The sequence below is a fragment of the Acanthochromis polyacanthus genome, chromosome 7 (assembly GCF_021347895.1).
Source record: "Acanthochromis polyacanthus isolate Apoly-LR-REF ecotype Palm Island chromosome 7, KAUST_Apoly_ChrSc, whole genome shotgun sequence".
Classification (NCBI taxonomy): domain Eukaryota; kingdom Metazoa; phylum Chordata; class Actinopteri; family Pomacentridae; genus Acanthochromis; species Acanthochromis polyacanthus.
Genome location: NC_067119.1, coordinates 18964265 through 18991626, shown reverse-complemented (window position 1 = coordinate 18991626; position 27362 = coordinate 18964265). Strand labels below are relative to the sequence as shown.

Genomic DNA, 27362 nt, shown 5'->3' with positions numbered 1-27362 from the left:
GTGGCACTAAGTGGAGAGGTGGAAGTGAAGTATTCTACTTTAGTTTATCCACTGACTGACACTGTCTTCTATTGACCACCAGGGGTCAGAAAGACCGGCTGTGAGTGTTCGAGTTGCATCCTGGCTCCATGAAAAACTTTGCATCCTTTACACTTTTCAGTCCTCATCACAATTATTGTAAAACTGTAAAGGAAAAAAAGAAAAAGAAAAACCCAAATATTTAATGCAACATAATGTGAGATTTAGTGATAATCTCACAATTCTAACAACAAAGAGTAACTTGACTCTGTAGGAATAATAAGCTGAAGAGTAAAGTCCTCTTCTGGATTGATATAATGTGCCCTGACCTTGACCAGTTCTTGTCATTCACTCATTAAAAGATGTAAATTGACTACCAGGATTGAATATTGCCTACCCACAACCAATCTGCCGGCTTTAAGTGCAGTTTTCTCTCTTTGTCTACATTTTTGTCCTCTTTTTAAACAGTTCTCAATACATTTTTTTAAAGAATTTTTCTGCTTTGTACCATCATGATTGTGTTCCAACATAAATACTTACAGACTGAATGTAGCGATGTAAACTGCTAAGAACAAAGATCTGACTTCTCTGTTGAGTCAGACACAGTGGACCTGTTGGCTGCTGTACTCATGTTAGTATAAAGTGGTGATTGTTACAACACCCAAACCCTATGGAAAATGGACAATGTGGATTATGACTTTCAATTTTGTTATTTTTAGAGCTTTTTTTTTTGAAGATGTTCTTTTGATTTACAATACAGTTCACATTTAAGTGAATTTTATCACTGAAGTATCTCACTTTCTTATTGCAGTTTTTCTATTCTCATGTCTCTGATTTTCAGAAAGTTTTTTGTGCATCTAAAAACTTTGTATCTAAGAAAACAGAAAAAAAAAAAACCATTGCATGTTGATCTTCAAGGAGTGGTTTCATCCTACACGTTGCTTGGTAATATCCCTGCAGCACAATCAATTAGAGTTTACAGGGTTTCTGATTCTTTTTTACAAGAATCCCACCTGTATTCACTTCAACCAAATTTTCAGTGCTTGCAGAGGTTTGTAATACAAACCAGATTTCAAATGCAACATCACTTGCTTTGCCTAAACTTTTGCAGCAAGTAATGACATCATTTTAAAATCATTAAATGAACCAAAGTGTAGAAATGAGAGCTGTATCACTGAAATTACAGAAAATAAAAATCAGAGTCAACAAGAGTTGAAAAGAAACATGTTGCTTCATTCAGAAACATGTTGAAGGAGTGCGATTTTATGGATACAGGAAACATTTTACACAATTATGATTGGAGATCATCATAACACTATTTCAAAGTTAGTCATTAAACTTCATATCTTCAGGATCTGGAGACAAAGAAACCCAAAAGTAGGCTAGCTGAAAGCAATCAGATGATGTGTCTGACACTCGAATAAAAGAACAGTTTACGGGAAGTTACTTTTCCCAACCCCACAGATCTCAATATACGCAACACTGAACTGCTCTTGAACATACTGCATTAAATTTAAACAGCAACAGAGGTGTGTGTGTCGCCAAGTCAACATCAGCTACAGTCTTTGCTCTCTTAAAGGGAAAATCCAGCCTCAACAAAACTCACAGACTCAGAGTCACCATATGAACATGAACCTCACAAAGCAATATCTTACATTTCTTCAAATTTAACATATACTTTTGTAACCTACTGCCATTTTTGTGTGAGCAAAATCTAAACAAAAAAAAAAAAGTCACATCTCTCAGATCACCACAGGTTCTGTAACGTCTGTGTGGTCTCTGCTCTGTGGGCTGAATGGAGTATGTGAGTTGTTTGAACAAGGATTTCCCCTTTAAGTAACAGGGACAGTGTAAATAGCCACTTTACAACAGCAGGGACACAAGTTACTGATTACTGCAAGTCTGCAACAAGCGATCATCAACACTGATAAGTTGAAACTATAGTCCAGCTTCAAAACATCTCCCCTATCAATAAGCAGAATCACATGGACACCATTTTAACGTTCAGTAAAATGTGTGACCAACTAGCTCTAAATTTTTCCTATTGGGCCCTGCTGTTGATGAGTGGTTATTGTAGGACCTTCATTTGCTTACAAGCACACTGTGAATTAGACTGGAACTTAACTTGTTGCAGCGGTTGCTGCCTGCCAAAACCAACCATCCTTGTATGCAATTTCACCAGCCGGCTGAAATATCTGAAAACAACAGGACCTCTGAGTGCAGGCTGGTTACCTGCCAAAGTGGCTGGTAGATGCCAGAACACAGCCAAACGTGGCAAAAACACTCAGCAGGTGGCTGCTGATGGTTTTGAGTCCAGATTGTGGCACCTTGCGAGCACATTCTACACATCCTGCTGTGTAGGGGCACTGTTGTTTCATCATAGCCACATCAGGCAGTTCAATGCACCTTAATGCACTGTGGTATGGATTTTAAGACATGAATCGGATGTGACAACATTATGAAATCAATAGAAAGAGTGTTCTGATTACAATTCACTCATGATGTGCTTACAACGTCCTGTAGTTATGTGATATTAGCTACATGAGCTACACTTCAAAGCTATCTCCAGGGCTTCTTACAGCACAGAGTAACAAAGACCACCAAGCCAAGACCAAACAATCCTCCAGCTGCACAACGGGACATTATTGGCTGCACTAGCTTTACTTCTCATAAAATCACAGGTGCCTTGCATGGGGTTTCAGAGGCACAGCTTATTCAATAAGGCAATATGTACACGTGAACTGTGTGTTTTCTCTTATGTTGTCATTTCATAAATAAAGTCGAAAATAATACTGTACATTCAAATGAAACTGTGGCAATAAAGATGGAAATTAAGTACAAAAAGGAAATTAAAAAAGAAAGCACCCACATATGTACCATCCTAATTAGGCCAAACGGATGAGTAATCTTTTGCACGTTTGTCTGACACACGACAATACTGACTTTCTATCAGTTTTTGGGAAACAAAGCGATAATTATAGCCTCTTAACAAGATTGTTTTCATCAAAAATCTGACCCAAAGCAACACTTTACTTGCTTGCCACCCAACTCGGTTTAGCAGTATTTGTGACGCAAAACATATTGCCTACAAAAGGCGGTTGGTGGTCAAGTGAGGAGTGTTTAGGAGGGCGGACAGAGGGATTTCAATACTTAGTGAGAAGCTGTGTAATGAAATGAAATGAAACAGAAAAGAATATGAATTAATGAGTGACGTAATCACACCTATATGACAAGTGCTCTGTTCCTGAAGCCAGTTAAGAACTAAACTATTACAATTAGCCCTGTAGATCAGATTCAGTCTGCAGTTTTTCATAGAAAAGTCAATTTAACAAAACGCCTAGTGTAACTACTGGTATACCAATTGATCTGTTGTTGGATAGTAATATTCCTCTTTATGCAGTTCTGAAGCTGAACAATGTTTCTTTGCTGAGAAACAAAACTGGCAAAACACAAAATGTACATTCTCCTCTTAAAAAAGGAAACAAAAACAAACATGTTGATAACAAATTTTTTTCTTCCAAAAAAAAAAAAGAATTAGCCATTAGACATACAATACAATTACATAGATACATATTTTCAATACCGCACATTCAATCTGCCAAAAAAGTAATGATTACAAAGCCAACAAAGATGCTGCCATATATATAGAGAGATGTATGTACAATGATTATAGCATTCATAATTGCACTATGCCTCAATAAATGTAAATTACAGGCTTATGTTCTTGGGAACTGTGAGAAAAAATATTCAAAGTAACTTGGGAATGAAGAATTGTAAATCAGATGTGCCAATCAGAAATAAGAAGGGCTTACTTTGGTACAAACTGAACATCAACACTCTGCCCTTTGACATAGGAACTAGCCAAATTTATTCTCCACTGCTAGTTAACTACAACAGTCAAGACAGCCGGGCTGTGATTGGACAATTACAAAGACATAGCTAAAATGTGACTGGATAGTCCGCAGGTGGGAGGGGAGGGGTTTGTAGCCATGCGCAAGGTTGTGATTGGACAGTTCAAGCAGTTCGATGCGCTGGTAGGCTGCCTCCTCTAGCTTAAATCAGTCCCCAGTGCTCAGTGGGAAGAATACTGTCGACCTTGTTGAATGAATACTTCCAAAACTGCAGGAATCAGCAGGAGGATGGATACGCGAGTTGATAACGTCGGTCACTCAGTTCCTTCTGTAGCCCTGTCCTGTCCTCAACACTTTTTTATTTCATGTTGAAGTAGTTAACATGCAAAGTGGAGTCTGGTGCTTGAGTTGTTTTGGCATTGGCAATAAATATACATATTACCATAATAAAAAGCGCTAATGTGGCACTGTTGAACAGAATCATTTAATAATATTGTCTCATAAATTACCACCTCCTCGCCTACCTTCAGTCTGTGTAAAGTGACTGCTATCCATCATAATTCACCCTGACATGACGGATGTCTGCGTGCCTCCTCACCTTGTCGGTCAAAGCTCAGAAGCCGAATTCTCTCACATTTCTGAACTTCACGGCTATTGTTGAGGGCAGAGAGCTATCATCGCTCAACATGTGACCCTTCAAATTATGGAGAATGTGCTTCCACAGTCACACATGTTCTACTCATTGACTGGTACCAAAGTAATGCAATAATAAGAATGATTAAATTCAATCAATATGAAATTGATTTGAAATAATTTAAAAAGCACAGTTCATGACTACTTGCCAATCAGTCTATTAAAGGAAAAGGAAGCTGTCAATTAGAGATGTGATATATTCCTTGTGGGGACAAACGGCCCACGGTGAAGCTTTAGAATGAAACGACAGGTAAGGAGGGAGGGTTAGAAAAAAAGAATGAGAGCTTTTTTTACTTCTCGTGTATAATAAGGCAGGAGGAACGGAGCAAACGCTGCCTCCGTTCCAGCTCCTTCACAACCCTTGCAAATATTCTGCCCTGTCTCCCCATTTTCATCAACTCCTTAAATAGCAAGACAACATTAATCCCCCCTCTCTCTCTTGGGGACCAAGAGGTCAACAAATGGCAAATAAATTAGTATTATGCAACCATTAGATTTTTTTTTCTCAGATTTTTTTTTTTTTAATGTGTGTGTATACGATCTATCTTTTCACAGATTGCGTCAGTCAGTGTGTGCTGAGGGCCTGCTGCTGGAAGCCCTGCTCGGCTCTACACCAGGTTGTACTCCTTTAGGTTGATCTGCAAGATGGTATCTTTGACGGCCGCAAAGACAAATCGGATGTTCTCTGTGTCAGTGGCACAGGTGAAGTGAGAGTAGATGATCTTATCGCTGTCTGGATTCAGGTCCACAAACATCTTGAGGATAAACTCTCGCCCTGCTTGGGCGTCCCTCTGCGGACCTGGAGACGGGAACATTACGCTCCATCAGTACACGTGCAACACATACGATACAAATACGTGTATTCAGCCACAGACCACAGCAGCAGAAGGAATGATGACGAGTCAAATCCTCTATTCAGTCGATCATTGTATAAAAGCTGAAAAACTGCTTTTCCTGGATATTTTTGCATGCTAGTGCCCGTGAAGATGTATAATTTCAGAGTTTATAATTATTTTATTTGTCTTTAAATTAGTTAATGTTATAACTGGTTTCCAAACCATGATCCAGGACTATCTCTCAGGTCTTATGGTGCAAGGTATTTTAGTTGCTCCAGAGCAAAAACATTCGGTGAGGCAGCTTTTAGTTTTCACTGAAACCACCTGCCGGATGATCTGAGCTGAGAAGGTTGACGTTTTTCTACGCAAACTATAAACTCACATTTTCAGCAAAATATTTTAAGTCACTATTTATTTAATTTATTCATGTTCTTGTAATCATTTTTGAAAATGTTCCGCTCCCTCTCACTGATTTTTTTAGATATTTTTTCCCTCTTATTGCACTGTTCACTTGAACTGTTTTATTATCGTCTGGTTGATAATCGGTAAAGCACTACGAACTGCACTGACCACACAAATAATACGTTTCATCTCTCTACATGTGGTGATTACACATTTCACTAGAACTGTGATGCTTAGTGCAGAAACAAAAATGAATAAAATGTTTTCTTGAACCTGCACTGATTTGTAACCAAATTCTGCATTTAGTCAATGAGATGAACAACTTTAATGTATTTGTAGAATTCATGGAACAATTATTCTGACATATTATTCAAAATATTTTTTGTTGTCTAGTGCTAGATTATTTGAAAGCCTTTTTAACTGTCAAATCGGTATTACATTGTTGTGTAGCAATTGTGACTCTTTTAGGAGAAAATCGTTAACTGGTCACTATGCTGGGCAGACTGGTAATATTACCAAAACACTCAATTAGCTGGATATTTGTGAAAATTTGTCAGTGCGCAGAACATAATATGTGGAGGTGGATTACTTTTAGCAAACACCTTCTACAGCTGACATCCACATCAATGGAGAATCCTTTAATATATGCAGTGAAGACTTTTTGTGTGCATGTTTTGGCAAAATGCAAGTTAGTGCTACATTGATATGAAGGATTAAAGTGAATATTTTCCTTGCAAAAACATATGCCTTCAATGAGATACAATAAATGTCGCTGCAAAGAAGCTACAAATGGATGGATTGAATTGATCTTCAGCACAGAAGATCAATACAATCACCACGGTTTCAAGGTGAGAACCCCAGTTTTTGACGAAATGTGAAATATGACCACAGCAACACAATAACAGCCAGAAAAGTGGTTTTGCAAAACATTATGATGTTGCAGTGAAGATGAACTTTGACCTTTTGGTCATAGAATCATTTAATTCTACACACGTGGACAAAATTGTTGGTACCCCTCAGTTAAAGAAGGAAAAACCCACAATTCTCACTGAAATCACTTGAAACTCACAAAAGTAACAATAAATAAAAATTTATTGAAAATTAAATAATCAAAATCAGCCATCACTTTTGAATTGTTGATTAACATAATTATTTAAAAAAAACAAACTAATGAAATAGGGCTGGACAAAAATGATGGTACCCATAACTTAATATTTTGTTGAACAACCTTTTGAGGCAATCACTGCAATTAAACGATTTCTGTATTTGTCAATGAGCGTTCTGCAGCTGTCAACAGGTATTTTGGCCCACCCCTCATGAGCAAACAGCTCCAGTTGTCTCAGGTTTGATGGGTGTCTTCTCCAAATGGCATGTTTCAGCTCCTTCCACATATGTTCAATGGGATTCAGATCTGGGCTCATAGAAGGCCACTTTAGAATAGTCCAACGCTTTTCTCTCAGCCATTCTTGGGTGTTTTTGGCTGTGTGTTTTGGATCGTTGTCCTGTTGGAAGACCCATGACCTGCGACTGAGACCAAGCTTTCTGACACTAGGCAGCACATTTCTCTCCAGAATGCCTTGATAGTCTTCAGATTTCATCGTACCTTGCACACTTTCAAGACACCCTGTGCCAGATGCAGCAAAGCAGCCCCAAAACATTACTGAGCCTCCTCCATGTTTCACCGTAGGGACAGTGTTCTTTTCTTCGTATGCTTGGTTTTTGAGTCTATGAACATAGAGTTGATGTGCCTTACCAAAAAGCTCCAGTTTGGTCTCATCTGTCCAAAGGACATTCTCCCAGAAGCTTTGTGGCTTGTCAACATGCATTTTTGCAAATTCCAGTCTGGCTTTTTTATGAGTTTTTTTCAGCAGTGGTGTCCTCCTTGGTCGTCTCCCATGAAGTCCACTTTGGCTCAAACAACGACGAATGGTGCGATCTGACACTGATGTACCTTGGCCTTGGAGTTCACCTTTAATTTCTTTGGAGGTTGCTCTGGGCTCTTTGGATACAATTCCAACGATCCGTCTCTTCAATTTGTCATCAATTTTCCTCTTGCGGCCACGTCCAGGGAGGTTGGCTACTGTCCCGTGGGTCTTGAACTTCTGAATAATATGAGCCACTGTTGTCACAGGAACTTCAAGCTGTTTAGAGATGGTCTTATAGCCTTTACCTTTAAGATGTTTGTCTATCATTTTTTTTCGGATGTCCTGGGACAATTCTCTCCTTCGCTTTCTGTTGTCCATGTTCAGTGTGGTACACACCTTTTCACCAAACAGCAGGGTGACTACTTGTCTCCCTTTAAATAGGCAGACTGACTGATTATGAGTTTGGAAACACCTGTGATGTCAATTAAATGACACACCTGAGTTAATCATGTCACTCTGGTCAAATAGTTTTCAATCTTTTATAGAGGTACCATCATTTTTGTCCAGGCCTGTTTCATTAGTTTGTTTTTTTAAATAATTATGTTAATCAACAATTCAAAAGTAATGGCTGTTTTTGATTATTTAATTTTCAATAAATTTGTATTTATTGTTACTTTTGTGAGTTTCAAGTGATTTCAGTGAGAATTGTGGGTTTTTCCTTCTTTAACTGAGGGGTACCAACAATTTTGTCCACGTGTGTATATGACCACATTTGTGTGAAAGTTTTGTCAGAATTACTGTATAAAATCTTGATTTACTGCATAGTGATCTCTGACCACAAAATTATTGAGTTCATCCTTAATTCAGATACTTCCAAAGACAACCTCTAAAATAGATTTGCCATAGCGTGTAAAGCATCTTTGTTCAAATGTTTGACAGCTAGGTTGGATACTCACCGTCATACTCTGGAAAGTAGTCAACCAGGTGAGAGTACATGATCTTCTCCTCCAGCAGGTCCTTCTTGTTGAGGAACAGAATGACGGAGGAGTTTTGGAACCAGGGGTATGTGATTATTGTCCTAAACAGAGCTTTACTCTCCTCCATCCGGTTCTACATAGACAGCGTGTGTGTGAAAGCAAGTGTGTGATGCAGTGATGAGCAGAAAGACAGACAGAGGAAGAGAGAGACAGTTAATCACTTAATTAAACCGCAGTCTTTCATACTCATTAAGTACAGATTTTAATAAACGTTTTACCGCACCAGAGGAAGAGCAGTAAAAATGAGAGAGAAGGGCAGCCATGTCATTCATTTCTCCTTCGCACTTGATTTCAGCGTTTAACTGAACAAAACAACTCTGACAGCAAGCCTTCCACATCACAGCGATGCCGTGTGTTCAAAGCGCTAAACAGAAAGTCTTCTGTAAATTCTGAAACTGGTCTGAAGGCGTCAGAATACAGAAGACATGCAGCTGGTCAGTCATGTCTCTCTGTAACACGCCGGCTTGCAGCAACAAAGGAAGGAAAACACGCGGGACATAAACAGATGACACCCATATGAACGCACACCTGCTCATTAATACACTTTAACAAACTGACAAACATGCTATACCCTCTGAAGGAGATGTGACCTGAGGCGGTATTTCAAACAGCTGGCTGACCATTTACAAATGCTTTCCAAGGGAAGAAAAAAAAAAAGGTGGAGAACTGCCAAGTAGGCAAAAAATCTGATACCCATTGTTTTAAATTAGAAAAGCTTTTCATCTTCAGAGATAACTGACTGATCTTCTGTACCACATGAAATAAAGCATTTCAAAGGGGGAAGCTGCTTCAAATATCCCAAAGCCAAAGTAATCATTGAGTTGCTTCAAATTATTAACCTTCTGAAGATATATATATATCTCCCAACCATTGCTGAACTGCTCAATTAGGATGGCCAGTTTAAAAGGCATGTTAATGATGTGCCATTTGTTTGACAAAATCAACCAAAATCTGAGCTTAAAATCTGTATAATTTCTCAATCCTAATTATTTTAAAATTGGAATACACTGAATTCTATAAAAAAATCTTTGCACTTCGCTGCACAATCATGAAGCTATGAGTAACTCGGCCTCAACCAACAGTCTGATGACAAAAAAAAAAAAAAATCACTTATCAGCTGAACTGGGCTGGACTGCAGACTGTGCTCACACAGAAGATGGGAGGCAAATTAATACATTCTGTAGTCACCATTTTTTCCAGTATTGGTAACATGGTGACTCCTGTTTTTAAAGCTTTTGTTAAACAATATTGAAAGAACTGTAACTGCTGTTCTTTCTCAATAATGCACAGTAATATAACTTTGTCATACTGCACAAATGGCATGTTTGAGTTCTTCCTACCTCTAATCATGTCTGTGCCCGTTTCCATGAAGGGACAGGATTTTATATTGCAGTCAGAAATGAGCACACCGTGAGTAAAAATGTGACAGGAGCAAAAAAGTGCTTGGGGGATACACAGTTAAGCTGATTCTTTCTTTTTGTCTAAACAAAAAGATCGATCACCTCGTTATCTGATTCCACCAAAACTTGGTCGTACTCGCTGAGGGCTACCAGGAACATGATGGATGTGACGTTCTCAAAGCAGTGGATCCACTTCCTCCTCTCTGACCTCTGACCTCCGACATCCACCATCCTGTCGTGGCAGCAGCGTCAAGGAGAAAAAGAGAACAAAAACAGCCACTATAAGCCTCAAAGTGTTTGCAGATCTGTTTGGATTTCCTCTCGATCAAGGAATGAGCACAATTGACAGATGTGGCTCAATAATAGAAAGGCCAAAAGTGAATTAAGTGTAATGGCACTCTTGAGCACATGTGTGAGAATTCAAATGATTCTGGTATTAACACTGTTTAAAGCATAAGATTACCATCAGTGTTATAAGTATTACTACTGGTACATAGTTCTTGTGAAGCGAAAGTAAAGATAAGGGGGTATCTGCAGTAGAATATACTTAAGAAGCAAAAGTGAAACTAAATTCAGTGCTTCACTGTCATTTTATTATGTAAGAATCATTGTTATGAAGAGAGAAGTGTGCGTTTAAGTAAGAGAAACAACAACAAAAAAAACATCCTGAGTAAGAGCAGCAATACAATGCATCTTGTAAGTACAACAATCAGAGAAATAAATCTGACAAAGAAGTCAGAAGTACACTCGCTCTTTCCTGAGGTTCTGGACTGGACTTCAGGTAACGTGACAATATCTCAAAATTGTAACAGTAAACTACTTACTACCTCCAACATACATATTTACTGTTGTGTAAACGCATCATTAAAACATTGTCTTGTTTCCATTCTCCTTTTAATGACGTCAGATGCAGTTAAAGATTAGTATTATTATTATATTATCATATAAACAGTCATCAAACAACTTTAAATGTACCATTGTGCCCTAGCTGAACTCCACAGCTGTGCAGGCAACACAACAAAATGGTTACAAACTACAAATGTCTTCAAAGGAGCTCACCTGAATATGACACTCTGCAGGTCAAACGGGTATTCAATAATTCCCGTAGTAGGGACTCGAACCCTCAACACATCCTGCTGGGTGGGAAGATAGGATGCTTCTGCGATCCGGTCCAACGCGTTCAGGTAACTGCAGAAGCAGGGAATAAAGATCACGCAAGATTTGTCTCAGCTGCCACAGAACTTTTATCTTGAAGAAGTCTATTTCTAAACATCAAAACACATTTATTAGGCCGAGTTTAATTCAATTTCCATCGAGCTTAAGAGTCCGATTTCGACACCTGCAGCCAATGAACTGCTTTTACTCACTATTTAGTGGAGTCTGAGAGCTGGTACTCCCTCCTTCGATCGTAACACTCCTGGATGCCCGGGTCGAGCCATAAGCTCTTGATTGCAGCTACGTGAGGGTTCTCGAACATGGTGACCTTTTCTACGTCCACCTCTTTCACAATGGCGGCGTTACCCTGGTGGAGAAAAAAGTGTGATGATTCAGTGCACCAAGAAATAACAAACTCATTTCATCAAAACTTCATCAAGTACTCAATAACATATATTTATAAATAAAACAATCTCAGCACAGGCTATGCAGTCCTAATTATCGCCGGTTTATTTTCTCACATATTCTATATCTAGATATTTTTTTGTACCCCCAGGCTCAGCATGGACTTAATATTTGAAGCTCAAATCCCACTTGGCCTATTAAGGGGAAAGTTTTGCTGGCCCAGATTCCCATTAAAACTCTCCTGTGTCCCATGGTAAGAGATCAACATGTGCTTGAATGTTGAAACTGTTTCACAGGCTGTTCAGCGCTGGTTTTCTTTATGATTAGAACAGATTTATTCACGCTTTGCAAAAAGCATTGAGGAAGAACTGAAGCTAGTTAGTAGCGCTCACAGTAGCAGAGCATATAATACACTTTCTTTTATGTTTAATTTGATTTTTTCAATCAGACAAATCTCCGTCGGTGAGGGCACAGACGCACAATAAAAGTGCAATATGGAATTTTTACAGGAGAATTTGAAATAACGAGTTTCCATGATAGCAGTGCATTAGCATGAAGGGTTGTTCACATTTATTATCCATGACAGCCATCCATAGAAGCATTATCTAACCCTTACTGATCAAACTTTCATTTATCTACACAGTTCATGTAGAAATCACTTTAACAACCGCTTGTCCACATGCAGCTCTATAGTAAGACTGCATGAGTCGTCGTTTGAACTTGTTACTACAGACTTTTAAAGCCCAAAGAACCTGGTTTCCGTTTTCAGTGTGGGTCATGTGCTTCCAGATCTTCACTGGAACTTGGACACCTTGATGTGAACATGACTGAGACATGTGAGCTTGATGGTTGAGGTCTGAAGACAGTGACCAGCCTTCATGATTGGACTTGAAGACTAGGCTATCATGTTAATGATATTTACCACAAATAAAGAAAGTCAGTGATTGACGGGTTTCATTTTCACTTCCTTTGTGATGTCAGTGACCCCCCTTGTCAAACACAAAACACTTCCCATTTTATGTGTGCATATGAGAGCAGAGGGATGTTGTGTCTAGTGCGGCTGGCGTTCAGTCGCATGTAGCTTCATTGTACACAAAATGCTGATTTCATTCAAGAAATAATTAATTCTACTGAATGGCTTATGCAACTCTTTATCTGCCAACCTAAAATTGCCTTTTCTAACAAAGACGTGAAGTGTGAATTAGTGGAATCAATGAAATACAGGAATGGGAAGAAATCTCACATGAAAAACTGCAACCTGTATTTTCTTTAATTAAACAGATTTAACATAGTTAGTTACGGTGTTTAAAGACAGTACAACAATGGTCAAAGTGCACATTCAGTTTCGTTCTTTGTGAGCACGCACACATGCCACGGGAAGCGAAAGCAGGCATACAGTAGAAAATAATGATACACAGCAGCAGAGACGGAAGCCCAAGTTAAACCCAAGTTGTCGTATCATTTTATATCTCACAGTGGTGGTATTGAAGGCACCACTGACAGGTGTTTGTAATTTCAGATTTTTCAGGAACTTTTTTCTTTCGCATTCAAGCGTTTCTTTTGGATATTAAAAAGATAGATGTAGCTGTTGTGACGAAAAGCAGAGCTGTATATAAACTGTTAACATCAAGTATGATATGCAGTGGCCTAATTAAACCAACATCTGGTGGCATCTGTTACGTGGCACCTTATTTCCTGGCTAATATCCATCTTTAATCTACCTCATTATCCCCAAATATACCAAAATACCAAAAACAAATAGTCCTTTTAAAACATCTCATGTAAATTATCAGTGAGTACATCGATTAAATGACCTGATCTGTATCAAATACGTAATACCTGAAGTAGGAATCGTCACTGAAAGAATTCATTTAGCTGCATAGTGAGGGGTCTCTGCACATTCTCTCCTCAAATGCAACAAATGGGAGCCAAAGGTAACTAAAGTGTATTTAACTCTCTGAACGCCAAAACCTGTTGGTTGTTTGAAAGGCATGTGATTTTTCAAAAATAGCCTGAATTACACTATTATTCTGCCAGAAACCGTAAAAACAGAGAGAATAAAAGTTCAGTTGCAAAAATTTAACAAAGCTAAGCTTAAAATCAATTTATTTTGCCAAGAATAAAGTTTGTTTGCAATTAACACATTTTGTAACAAACAAAAAATTCTGCGCTCTCACCAAAATTTTAAAGGTATGAGTGATCAAGCTGCAGCAAACAGCCATGCTACAAAACTCATGGACTATTTGGCTGAAGTCCAGGCAGTGCACACACAGAGCAGACAGCAGCCAAGTATCTAAACAAGTAACTTAAAAATACCTACTTAAAATATCTACAGCACGAAGAACCTAGCCTAGCCGTGCTAGACAACCCACGGCAACGAATTTAATTCTCTGCCAGGGTCAACAACAAAAACGACAACAGTCGTTGAGCTCCATTAGCACCGACTCTGAATAATCTTTCTATTAACATGTCTGTAATATACTTGAGCTTCACCCATTGACTGTATAAATAAGGCTTCACCGAACTACCGCATCCTCTGATTTCCGGCGCTGTAGGAGCCTATTTGTTGCACTGATTGGTTGTATATCTACCCAATTGCTGCAGAGTGATTTGATAGACAACCTTTTAGGCCGCCTCCCTCCCTGTTGAGCGTGCCTAGACCCTTGCGTCTTCAGAACATGGGTCTAGCGCGGCTAGGCTATGAAGAACCATCATTTTTGTCTGTATTGGCAACACCTGTTTTCTCTATTTAAGTCAAAGAAATTCAACCTTAGCTTTTTAAATTCAGCTTTTTATTATATATATGGCATAACTGTGTCTACAAAGAGTACAATTTAGATTCTCCTCTACTGTGGGTTATGTACCGTTTCCTTAGAGGTGGGGGACTTTATATTGCAGTCAAAAACTGGCCTACACTAAGAAAAGCACACACAGAGGGCTACAGGAATAACAATATCAATGCAGAGTGACTGGCCAAAAAACATTGTTAATACTTTTACAATATCTATAATAACAATGCTCCAAGTGTCCTCATCACCTTGAATTGTACATTTTGATTTGTGTATCATAAATTCTGGTTCTTAATCCCAACCTGCCAAGATTAAGATCGGAACTCAGGACAGTAGGGAAAAATGTACGATATAGTTAATTAACTATTCAAACCCAAAATCAACATCTTTCTGCTATCATCTTGCCAGACTGGCCTGGCACCAAGAAAGTGAGGCGCATGGTCAGCTGTCACCTGAAACAGTCAGATTTATTGCAAGTGTTGCTAAGGTGATGACTCCTATGCATCATTTCCTTTCATTTGTCACTCTCACAGGGAATAAACAAAGTAAGAGGTCCCTGTAACGGCTCCCTGAGGTATCACTACAAGGGCAATTCATAAAAACGGAAAAGGTAAAAACATGTAAAAAAAAAAAAAAAAAAAAAAGGATCAGCCAAAGTGAGGCCAAACTGGGTAAGACGTGTAGGGCAGGTCTCCTGTGTAGGGCAGGTCTCTTGTGTAGGGCAGGTCTCTTGTCTATTTGCCTGTGTGTACTTGTGTGCGTACATGCACAAGTGTTTGATTGCACAGAAACACGACGGCAAAAACATAGGGTGTGACAGAAGGCTATAAGGATACAGGAAGTGTAAAAAAGGACAGGAAATGATTAAGGATGGCTGTTCCAAAGAAGATAGACAGCATTCTAAAACCACATAAACAGACTGTGGTCACTTTTTTCTTCAACTATTTGTCACCCTCGATTACCAGCGTCATTTCAGCTGGGGTCATTTGAAGAGTGGAAGGATCTCATTTACCCTGTTGTGCTCATATTTGTAAGGGATCTTGAGCGTCTCCATGGCTCGGATCATGGCCTGCATGGCAGTGAAGATGTTCTGGTAGACCAGTTTGGTGAAACTCCTTTTGTCCTCATCGGAGTAACCGGCGCCGTGGATAATCCTCATCTGTTTGATGAATGTGCTCTTCCCACTTTCTCCAGTGCCTGAGAAAGTGGACAGGAAAGGGGGACAAAGAGTTTATTTGTTTTTGTAGATTTGTGCACGGTTTCATTTACAACATTTAATCTGCTGTGTCGGCACTCATGCTTCCTAAATGGACATTCAGTCATTTAAAACTTTCTGAGAACTCTTTGGGGAAATTCTGCATTTCCAATTCAAGTGAAGCAAGCAGAGAACAGCCACTAAAATCATGCTGGTTGGTCAGCCGCTTGAACAAACACAGAATGCAACCAGTTGCAACTGTCAAATACATGCATAAAAAGTTCCCATTCGAAGGAACAAACCTGAGATTCAAGTGCACACTACTACTATAAATCAAAACACGAGAAGAGAACCTGCATTATGCTTACTTGATTGACAGGGAATTTAAGGATAAAATAAAATAAAATAAAAAAAACACCTTATAAGGTCTTACTTAGCAGATTGTTTGTTTACCCGATCAATGACAAATACAAACCTTGCTGCACTGGCATCAATTTTTAAAACACTTGCTGATTCATATGTCAACATTACCTGTACGCCACAGTAACACCTTCACAGCAAAAATTCCACACACAAAAAAAGAAGCATTGTGCTTTTAATGAAATTCAATTACTGCATATTTTGGGGAACTGCAAACAAGACAAAACACGGCACGCCCTTATAAAGCTACTGAAACAGCAGACATGGAGTAACACTAGCATTCATTTGAAGTCAGGGTTTTGACCATGAGATAAATAAGTCCAACAGTCACTGCTCATTTCGCTCTCTGTCTCTAAGAACACTGGGCAGAAAAGGACTGACCTGTTGGCAGCTGAATGATCAATATTCAGCTTTAAGTCGCTAACTCTGTCTGTAAGCTACTGAGCAGTACAGTGGGTTCACCACAGATTTTTCACTGACAGCAGCTGCCTGCTGTGTCCAGAAGGGTTTATAAGTCTGGCATTGGGGCCCATAAAGCAAAAACAATAATCCTAAATACCCCAAGAGGTAGAGCTCAGGGAATTAGGTACTAATTCTCTATGGTTTCATTAATGTGACAAACCCTTTTTGCATTGCAGTCATTCGATCCGTTGTTAATGCAGAAAAACTTTAATTACAACAAGCATGGGAAAGTAAACCCTGAAAATGAAGATTTGTCTGTTTTGGGAAGGCAAATGAGTCGAAAAATATTACAAATCTAAATGTGTGTGAAGATTTTTTCTGCCATTATGTAATATAACATCCTGTCTTAAAAGAAACGTGCACACACTTTTATATACACAGATGTACAGTACATGCACACAGACATACAGTATGTACTCATTTGCTCCCTCATGCCTTTAGTCACTCACACATATAATATTATGTGCTGGCTACTTTCCTCTAAGCCTGTTTGCTTGGTCTGGTGACAGACCAAGAACAACATCGCTCTCCTCTCAGCGATGACAGGAACTATTTGGGTGTGAAGAACTGGGCGTGTAGCTTCTTTTTGGTTCATTGAGAATCTTGGCAGACCAGCTGAACTGTCTAACTTTACCTCATCACTAACTCTTAAATATCTTCTATAGGAGTTCATGTGTATGTGTGTGCATGTCAGCGATCAAGAGACGTGTGCTGCAGTCCAGGCGACAGTCTCTCTTATAGAAGTCTGGATGTGTTGCACTTCATCGGTACTGTATAATGTAAACTCCTTCTTAGCCAAAGCACTTTCTGTACAGTCGAGTTCTGAACACAGACTGGGCAAAGTTAAGTTACAGCTCAAACTTGCGCTGAAATACTCTCACAAATACTGCTTTTCTTTTTGTTGCCAATTTGGAATCTTGAATGAAATGAGCAGGGAAGGTGATGATGAAACTGAAGTTTGCACAATTACCCACAAAGTGCTCTTGGAAGAAGCACTTGACCTTAAAAATCCTACTATGTGCTACTATGTGCACAGAAGCAAGAAAACGTACATCATGTTCAAATAACTTCATTTGTCTGTTGAAGGCTGGTTTAGGTATTTTTGAAATGACAAAGTATGTATGTTGCCAATTTCTTTGATAAAATACTTCTACAAAAAAAAAACTACTGCCATGTGATGTTTTTTTACAGCCTAAGGAAAAGCTCACACACGCTCACACTTTCAGTAAGCTGTTAAATTGCCTAAATATCAGTGTATTTGTGGTCTTTTACACGCTGCCGTAAAACCTCGTACTTAAAGGACATGCAGAAAAAAATTGGAGGAGTGTAGAAATTGTGTCATTACATATTTTCTCCAGCAGAGCAGCTCCAACTCCATTGTTTACAACACTCTCAGCACTGTCGGCAGCACATGTGGCAGAGCAACTACTCGTCACAACCGAGCAGACGGGGGTTAAGAGTTAAGCTTTGTCTTCATGGTAAGTAGCTAACTATTTTACAAAACACCTTGCTGGTGAATCAATAATTAGCTCTGTCAGTTTGTCTTTTCAATGAAACTTTAGCTTCTACATATAAACAGTTTCAGCCGATAGATCGATATCAGAATTTTTTAACTACTAAATTTATATCGCCCCGAAAAAAACAGTAAAACTCAGGTTTTAAATGTTAGTGCTACATGCTAATGCTACAAAAACACTGTTAAGTTATCCTTGGTGCACATGTTTAACCTGGCAATAGCCAGATTAATAATTGTGTAGTACTTGATAGTACTCCACAATATCAATCTGGGACCGCTCCATGTAAATCCGTTCGGAGGAAAGAGGCACGGATTGGACAATGCAACAGTATGTCCCGCCTCTGACAGGTTTGTTTTTAGCGGAGCCAATTGGTAGATTAAACTCTTACCAAAACCCGTAGGTAAAAAAGCACAAACATTTTTACCATCCAGAAATGTGCAAAGCGCCTCTCGTTGTTCTTCCTTCAAAGAAGCGATACGAGATTCGACTAAAACTGACTTAATAGTAGCATCTACACGATCGTTGCCCTCTGTTGCCATGTTTGTTTTGATCTACTGGCGCTTGGTGTCGTCCAGAGTGCTGTCGTCTTCACACCCGGATATCCCGCCCCACACACGAATACTGCTGCGTGATTGGCCCGTGCCAACTTGGCTCTGTCCGAACAGTGAATGCGGGAGCGGAGCAAGATGCTTTCTTGAGAGATTTGTGAACTCACAAATATCGCGAGAAATCAACTTGCTGGCAAGGTTAGCACATGTTCACCTAGTTGTGTCAGTGGTGGTTTGAGAGTTTTATGGTTAACTATTACATTAACTTCAATGACAAGGGACTGCAAGTAGTGTTGAGCTGCTTTTTAAAGCAGTAGCAGTGGTGAGATACAGGATAACTTGGCCTGGAACTAACCGCCCAGGACATATGCACCCCAACTGCTTGGCCACTGGATCATCTTGAGTACAAATAAATGTTCACACTAATACAGGACCTTTTAACCTTACAAAATGCTTTACAATGTGTTTCTAATGCACACACACAAACACACAAATGCTTGCCTTTTATCAGGAAAGTGGACAACCCGCTCTACCACCTGAGCCATGGCTGCCCATAGTGTCACAAGAGTAAAAACCTCACAGCAGCTACCTGAAAATAGCTACTTTCTATTTTTTAAACAGTCAAACTGTAACAGTGAGTAATCTCAAGCATTTAAATTAACAGTGCCAGATTTGTATAGGCACAAAGGATCCGGGTTGCTCTTGTGTTCTGATCTCCTTATCTGTTCAAACACAGATAAAGCCAAGGTACTCCAAGACTACGGCATTTTATGCAAGTTCCCTCAGGCCGAAGAAAACGAGATACAGCATCGTTCAGCATTTCTCCAAAATAATTCAGAACTGCTTGACCAAATGTGCATCTTAATGGATCTTTTCTATTATAGCAATGAGTATAATAGACAGTGAAAAAGACAGAGACAGCAAATATGCCGGGTATGAGTGTGCACTGGCCATTAGTGGCTGCTGAGTCACCTTTGAAATCAATGCAGTGACCCAGGTTTAACCCGCGTTTGAGGTTGGTGTGTATGGATCAGCATTATATCTGAGGTGAGTGTGCCAAGGCCCGGGACTTCTGAACATTATCAGAGTAGGGGAAAGAGAAGACAAAAAAAGAGAACACAATGTGCTCTGTGTCTGTGTTTGGTACTTTCATCTATCTATGTGACACTCTGGACATTTAACACATAACCAAAGCCCAACAATAAGCAGATATTACAGGTAATTGAAAGGATCTTTAAAAAGACTGTTGTTCAATGCTAATAGACAAGTTGTGTGTCTCAACAGCCCATAAATGCACCACACCATCAGTGCCAACCACGCACAGAAATACCTGCAGCTGACTTTTGAGACCAAAGTCAAAAATGAGAAGGAAATGGATTCAAGGCCAAGAACCTGAGTTCACATATATAGACAAAAATCACACAAGAGCCAGTGGTGTGGCCAGGGAACTACTTTCACTTTTGCTAATGATTTTGCTAATGCGTGCTGAACACATGTTAACCATCTTCACACTAATCCCTCTTAGACATGCAGGACTGAACCTTGGTTTGCTCCTGAGAATAATTTAACAAAATTCCGACACCGTTTGGTTCCGACAACCCTCCAACCATGAATTTCGCAATTTACCTGAACAAGAGATTTAGCAATACACTTTAAGTTACCAGACAAGAAACTTTTCTTCCTCACTGTCATGTTGACTCTAGAATACAAATTCTACAGTAAATACATTTCGATAAATCGAAAATTGACAACTGCATAAATATGGCCACAATACAGAAGGTGTAGAATTTGAATAAATTATATAATCCTAAAAAAATAACTCCATCTTCATTCGGCAGTTCAAACAGTTTGTAGAAATCATCTGAGGAGCCCGTTTTGTTTTTCATGTTCACAAAGAGGCTCACTCCTGTACTTGTCAAATCTATTCAGTGTTAATGGCAGGCAGACAAGAATTCAGTGATGTCCCAGAGTATCTTACTAGACCATAATGCTATGTTCTCCAGCAGCATTCACAGTGTGAATGTTTTTGTTGAGGAAAGATGTCAATAACGCCCAATCACAAGTAAAAAAAAAAAAGAAGCATTCTGACATGGTTTATATTCGAGCAAATATTGATAATATGTTCAGCATTAACCACATTACAATGTAATATAATCTCTGATAAATCAAATGGAGTCATATCAAAAGCAGTAAAATCTTTTTTTCTTTCCAAATTCTGCATTTTCTATTGCAGTGCTGCTAACTAGGCCGCATTCATACAAGAATCGTATGACATCTTTAGTGCTTCCTCTCACAATTACAACCATGTGTTTGTTAAAGGCTTGTTAAAAGTTGAGGTGGACTTTGTTCAGTCGTAACCTTGACAAAGTTCCCACAGCTTTCATTTGCCTGATAAAAGCAGCTGACAGTGATTGGGCAGATCACCGCTTTTGCAAATGTTTACAACTTTAGAGTCTCAATTGCAAAGGTACCGACTAAAAATGCTGCAACTCTGCAATGATTGTAAAAGTTGGTCAACTGTGCACAATAAACACAATAAACACAATTTAGCATGCACTGCTTTTGTGAAGAAATTCTGTGATCTGGGTTGTTTCTAAATGTTCTAGCCTCTGCTGATGTATTGCAAACCCCCCTGTCATCCCACTTCTCTGTGATGTAGTCTCTGTGTGTGAGTATGTATGTGTGTAAAAGGGGGACAGACATCAAAAACTAGATCCAACGGTCTCTTAAGGATTGGAGCTGGGCTGTGCCACTTTTGTAATTGAGCACTTCTAAATTAATTTAGCAGATGTAGACAAGCTGGATAATTATTCATGTTTAACCCATTTGACTGTCAACAGATGCTTCAGACCCAAAAGCTAATTCAAGAAGTCTGCGGGTGCAACATATGTCCACTACTTTCAACTTTGATTTATCTGATTTTGACAATTAAATACCAGAGAATTGCAACAAAATTGACAAACTGGTACCAACAAACATTTGGTTTTTTTTCTGGAATCACCTGAAAAGACAAATTCATTTTCAAAATAGTTGCCAGTACCTTTTCTGTTGATGGATTACTAATTAATCCTTTTAGCTCCAGTAAAGAAAACAATCTGTGACAATAGCAGAAGTCAGTCTTGTTCAAGGGTATCTAAACAGTTTGAGCCTCAGTGGGCATAAAACAACACCTGAGGTTAACTTTGAACAAACTTTATAGTTAATGGAAGAGTTAACTGTAATGATTCTGTCCAGAAGGTTGGTTGGGGTATGCTGGGGGCATTTAAAAATCTGCAGTGTGTTTTTTTCAGGTTACTGAAGTGTGGGCGGGTCTGCCTGTCCAGAACTCTTGACCCGTTGCTCACTTGGTTTGAAAAGGCCCAACCCTCAGTGTGATCTCTGTCTGCCATGCCTGTGGCTGAAGCCACATTTTGCTTTTGTTTGGTTTGGTTGCTGCACCTTACAACACCTCTCACTGCACTATGACCATGCAGCCACAGTTATGCCACTGATAAACACAGTCTATGTGGCTTCTTGCTGTTGTTAAATAAACATTCTTCCGCTGGCATTTGTCTGGGTTACGATATGATGTCAACTAAAATCACAGTCATAAATCATATACCACCATCATGAGACCCTACAGAGTGCATGCGTTCTTAAAGTACTTAACACATTACTCTGAGCAAAATGTAGAACAATACTGTATTTGTTAATCACATAACAATTAAACACAAAAATATCTAACAAAAAGAACCATGGAAGTTTGGTTGGCAGATTGAGTTACTGCTCTTCAGCTGATCTTCAAGTGCTGGATGTCAGAGCATCCTTTAATACAATAAGTATAGATATAATAACATCAACAGCTACATAACACACTGCTGCAAAATGTTCAGCAAGTATTCAGGAGAAGTACAATGTTGTACGATTCATCCTCAGTTTTCACATAACTTTTGTTTTTACTGCCGTAAAGTTGACTTAACTCAGTAAAGCTGACTGAAGGTTAGTTTGTCATCCACAGAAAGCAAAGTATACACATTTTATTGCTACAATTTCTGATTTTTTTGAAAAAACATTAATTTCTTTTTCTTTTCCAGCGCTGGTTAGTATGCTGTGTAAATCTGTTAATTCATGTTCCACATCCTGAGTCTGGACAGGTTTAGAATAACAGCATTTTCTACCTTTTCCTCTGTCACTTTACTTTCCTTCAGACCTGATGTCATACTTAAAGAGGACTTCACACTCACAAAATGAGCCAATGGACGATGAAGCACAAGATGTTCTAGTGGATCAGGACAATGATTGAATTTTTGCTGGAGATTGATTTTTCTTGGTTTTTACTGAGATGCCCTCATCATTCTTCTGCTTTCAACATCGATTTGTTAACTGGACTTTTCCTGAATCACCAATTGCAGTGAAGCTTCTCTGACTTTTTAGCAAACATTAAACTATTTGCATGATGGACAGCGTCTCAGTAAAACACTATCAAACCCTCCTCAACCACTCTTCACCACTGATTCAACAAAAATATTTGGTGTAAATTTCAAGACACTTATGACTTCTTAGCAGATTAAATGCTCGCACTCTTCTCGTGTGGGTTTATGTGTGTTTCAGCGTACACAGTCCCAATGGACATGAGGCAATTAGCAGCTCTGAAAGATCCTAAGTGAAGTTTAAGCCAAGACTGTTTGTGAAAAATCAAATGATGGACATCCCGAGGAATCGAGAAACTTCTAAACCTGAGTGGAGGGTTTTGTGCTGAATTCCCACAAGGACACAAAGCAATTAGTGAGTTTGAAAAACCCACAATACACAGACAGAATATAGGTTACTGGATCCATACAGAGCACATGCTGCTTCCTCTGGTTAACTGAACCGTGTGTAGTAGAAGCTGCGGGTCCATGTGCAGCTATACATACAAACACATGATTTTCAGTGTGAAAATCATGTGGGCTCTACTGAGTTTAATGAGCTCTAAAACAAAACGGTGAGTTTAGCCATAGCTGCTTCAAAAGCTCAGCCATTCACCTGCTTAATGTATATACGAGTGTCTCTACTTTTCCCCAGAGGGTTAATGAGGTCTGTTGTCCTCATTTGGCCCTGACCACATTACTTTTCCTATTTACCCTCGAGTTAGCCTCTCCATGCCACCCCTTCACTCTCTCTTACAACCCATGACAACACCACTGCAGAAAAACTGTTTACATTGCTGCCTAAAATCTACGCACACGAATACTGGATGAAGCAAAATCTACGCCCTGTAACTTTCTCATTTAGGAAAATGTGTTTTTTTATGTTAGACAAACTGCACACATGGTTCACCAATGCAGGAAACTTTTTACTCCACTTAATGGATTTTACTGTGCGTTTTCTCGACTTCGATTTTTAAAGACATTAATTGTGAGCATCCTGTCATTAGAGGAACGCTACGAAACCACTCTGAAATATAATAGCCTGTGGGGATATGACTGACTGATTAGCAGCCACTACACAAAAATAAGTGTTGATATGAATCACAATCGTGAATTCACTGGTTAGCGCTACCGTGCTGTTTCGTGTCACATGAGGACAGTGACTAATAATGTCATAAATACAGTATATTGTCTCAGGAGGAATACAGTTATGTCCTCAACCTTACACGTGATCATTTTTTGGTCTTTGTTTAGGTCACTGGTTTGCATAATGAGTGAGTTGTTGGGTATTAAGAGAGATTAAGGGGCAACAACAACACAATTATTTGTTCATATTTAACAAGGGTGGTGGCAGTCAGCTCCTTCAAATCCAGTTAGGTGGAGCTCATTTCATCCTTATGTGCTTACAGGAGGGCAAAAGTGGAAAATCTCCCTCATTTAGTCCCTTTTTTAAACTTCTCTCAAGAGGCAAGTCGAGGATCTGAGGACCTAAATGTTCAGTTTTGTGTTCACCATCTCCTCTGTGTGTTTTCTAAGGAAGTGAGTGAGGATCAGGAAGAGAGGTCTCTGGCACCACTCACCAGGACCACAGCTATCACATCTAATGGGCTTTTTGTTGAAAATCTAATTAAAAACGGGGATGGTAAGTAGTTTTTTTTTCCCTCACATTTCTCCAGTATGACTAATACTTCTCAACAACCCCCCCCCCCCCTTCCAACTCCCACTGTTTTTTCACAACACTGAAAACACACAAGACTCTTAGATGAGTTTTTAAAATATCAGTGAACTATATTAATATGATAAAGTCGTGGGGCATTGATGAGTCTATTTCAACTAGTGTTGCTGTGTTCAGTAAGTTTGTTTAAATTAAAGAATAATGCATATAAGAATGGATGCAGGAGCATACCATCACAAAATATGCACTCCAACTCACTTTTTTTTGCAAAACAACACTGAAAAGGCACATTCTTAGATGAGATTTTAAAATATCAGTAAACTACAATACTTTGGTGAGTCTATTTCAACTACTGCTGCTGTGTTCAGTGAGTTTATTTATAAAGAATGAATAATGCACAAATGCAGAAACATACCATCACACACAGATTAAATCACAGGACAGCGAGGTTTCCCTATAGACTGCCAGCTGCGATAATCATTGCCAGGGTGAGGTAGTGAAACTGTCTTGATTACGCCCAATAAAGCGCAGACTTTGGCCCAAGCAACATTCGACACACTCATAAGCTCACCACCACCTGGATGGGCCCTGTGAGGCCTGGCTGCACAGGTTGCTGCTGTGCAAAGCATGAAGGGGTTAGAAAAAGTGACACAGAGGGGAAAGGGGCTTTACTTGAGCACAGTCACTTAAATCAGGTGGCTTTTTGTGCACATACTGGGTGCCATGCAGGCCTTGCTGGGCAGCATCTCCTGCCAATCTGTGCACTGGACTCCCCAACTTCACATAGGTGGGAAATGAACAGACCCCCACAACCACTTCCTGACCAATGAGAGATTTTTTTAAGTGAGAGAGAGGGATTTCTGAGTCTCCCACACTCTCCTGTGCCTTTCTTATTCCCCCTGCCCAGCTTACCGAGAAGCAACAGTTTCAGCTCCCGGCGTGAGTCCCTCTTATCCCGACGGAGCTGCCTCTCGATCTCGTCGTTGATCCGCCTGGCTTCTTTCGCCTCCTCGCTGAGGCAACACGCCATTATGGATTCCAGGGTCATCTCTCTCCTTTTTTTGTCTTTAAACACAGTCACTCACTTTTTCTTTTCGCCTTTTCCTCTTTACTGATTCATCCAGATTTCAGATTCGTCAGGGGTGAAAGGAAAAAAACACCCCAGAGGCCTGTGAATGCCAAATAACGTCCTCATACAGGCCTAGTTGTGGTGAAATAACGCGTGGACGCCCTTTATAATGAGCCCGAGCGGCGCACAGATTGAGACAAAAATAGGAGAATTTAAGATATCTACAGATATTACTGAGCCCCCCTCCCCCTTGTTTCGGTTCGCTTTTTAAAAAGGGGGGCCTCCGGACGGATTGGAGAGGAAAAAAATAAACCAGCGTCCAAAGCGGTTTTCTTGTTGGATATCGGTGCAATCTTAATTGATGTAATCTGCTTTCCCCCCCCCTCCGTCTCAATATGATCAACAGATCCTTTTAAGACACATCCTCTGCGAGATCTCGTTAAAGCATTGTCATCCGAGCACCCGGCCAACAAGCTCTCCTCAAAGTCTGCCAATGTTGATATTTTCCCCCGATCGACCAAATCCACCTCCTCCGTGTTCAAGTGAGTGGATGTGGGAGAGCAGAAAAAGCCATGAATATAAAGCTGTCCGTTTATTTTCCAGTGGCTCGACTCCCGGGCGTGGTAAGGCAGAATATGGCGGACTTTCACTCCAATCCGCTAGGCTGGGATACAGTACAGTTATCTTTGTGTGTGTCTGCTCAAAAAACCAAGAAAGTCGCACATAACACAGCATTCCCCGGCCCGGGGCTGTCGACGCCTGCGGGGGAAAAAACAGCTCCCAGCTCGGCGTTTAAAAGGCGCTCTGGTCCGCGGGGCTCGGCAGCTGGATGGTGAGGAGAAAAAGGAATCAACGTGCCGTGTTGTTGCCTCTTTCTCCCCTCCTCACTCGGCCAATCTTCTCCTTTTCCTCAATTCTCTTCATGTATTTTTATTACAGAGGCCATCCACTCCTCCGCTGCCAGGGTGACGTCGGCCTCCCATCGACCAGGGGGGAGTGTCGCGTCAAACAAACGCCACACAAGTATTTGGACACCCCCAACCTGTGGATTAGAAAATGAATGGATCACGCCGGAGCCAAGTGTCTGTGTGCACTTTGATGCAGTTTCTGAGCTCACTTCGGTGCAGAAAGTCTGTATCGTGCAACACTGTGCCGAATCAGTGAATGTGAAGAAGTTTAATTTGACAGTAATTCATGTGGATGTCAGTGTTGAGCTTGTACCAGTATGCAATCAAATAGCACTGCAGTAAAATTGTGAAGGTCACTGTGTTCTATTTTTATTGGGGAAGAGAGGTGTGTGTCACTCTTGGAGCTGCTGACTCTTGTGCTATTAATTAAAAACAGTCTTTTGCATCCATTTATTCTATGAAGTTCATATTTTACTGTTAATTTTTAAACTTTTTAAAGAGGAGTTGATTCAACTTTTACTTATTCCTGTTTGCTGCTCTAGTATGAAGGTAGTATTTTCTAGTTTTAAGACTGAGAAGAGTGCAGATTGTGCTGCTATTGTTCTGGATTGCTTGATTTTTAAAAGAACAGCCAAATAATTGTGTCCTTTGTCATTGTGTTTATTTTTTTCTATTGAGACAGAGGGGTGTTAACTCCACTTTCAGCTCTGAAGCTGCTGACTGTTATGC

The 27362-nt window shown here is 39.7% G+C and overlaps 1 protein-coding gene across 1 annotated transcript; it reads right to left on the bottom strand.

Moving 5' to 3' along the window:
- Positions 1 to 1230: 1230 nt before the first annotated feature.
- Positions 1231 to 26774, bottom strand: LOC110950870 (guanine nucleotide-binding protein G(q) subunit alpha). The gene is made up of 7 exons (XM_022193703.2): positions 25569 to 26774; positions 15464 to 15648; positions 11470 to 11624; positions 11162 to 11290; positions 10205 to 10334; positions 8622 to 8775; positions 1231 to 5361 (listed from the first exon to the last, which is right to left on the bottom strand). The coding sequence occupies exons 1-7, from the start codon at positions 25702 to 25704 to the stop codon at positions 5171 to 5173; spliced, it is 1080 nt and encodes a 359-aa protein (XP_022049395.1). The 5' UTR covers positions 25705 to 26774; the 3' UTR covers positions 1231 to 5170.
- Between the last annotated feature and the right edge of the window lie 588 nt (positions 26775 to 27362).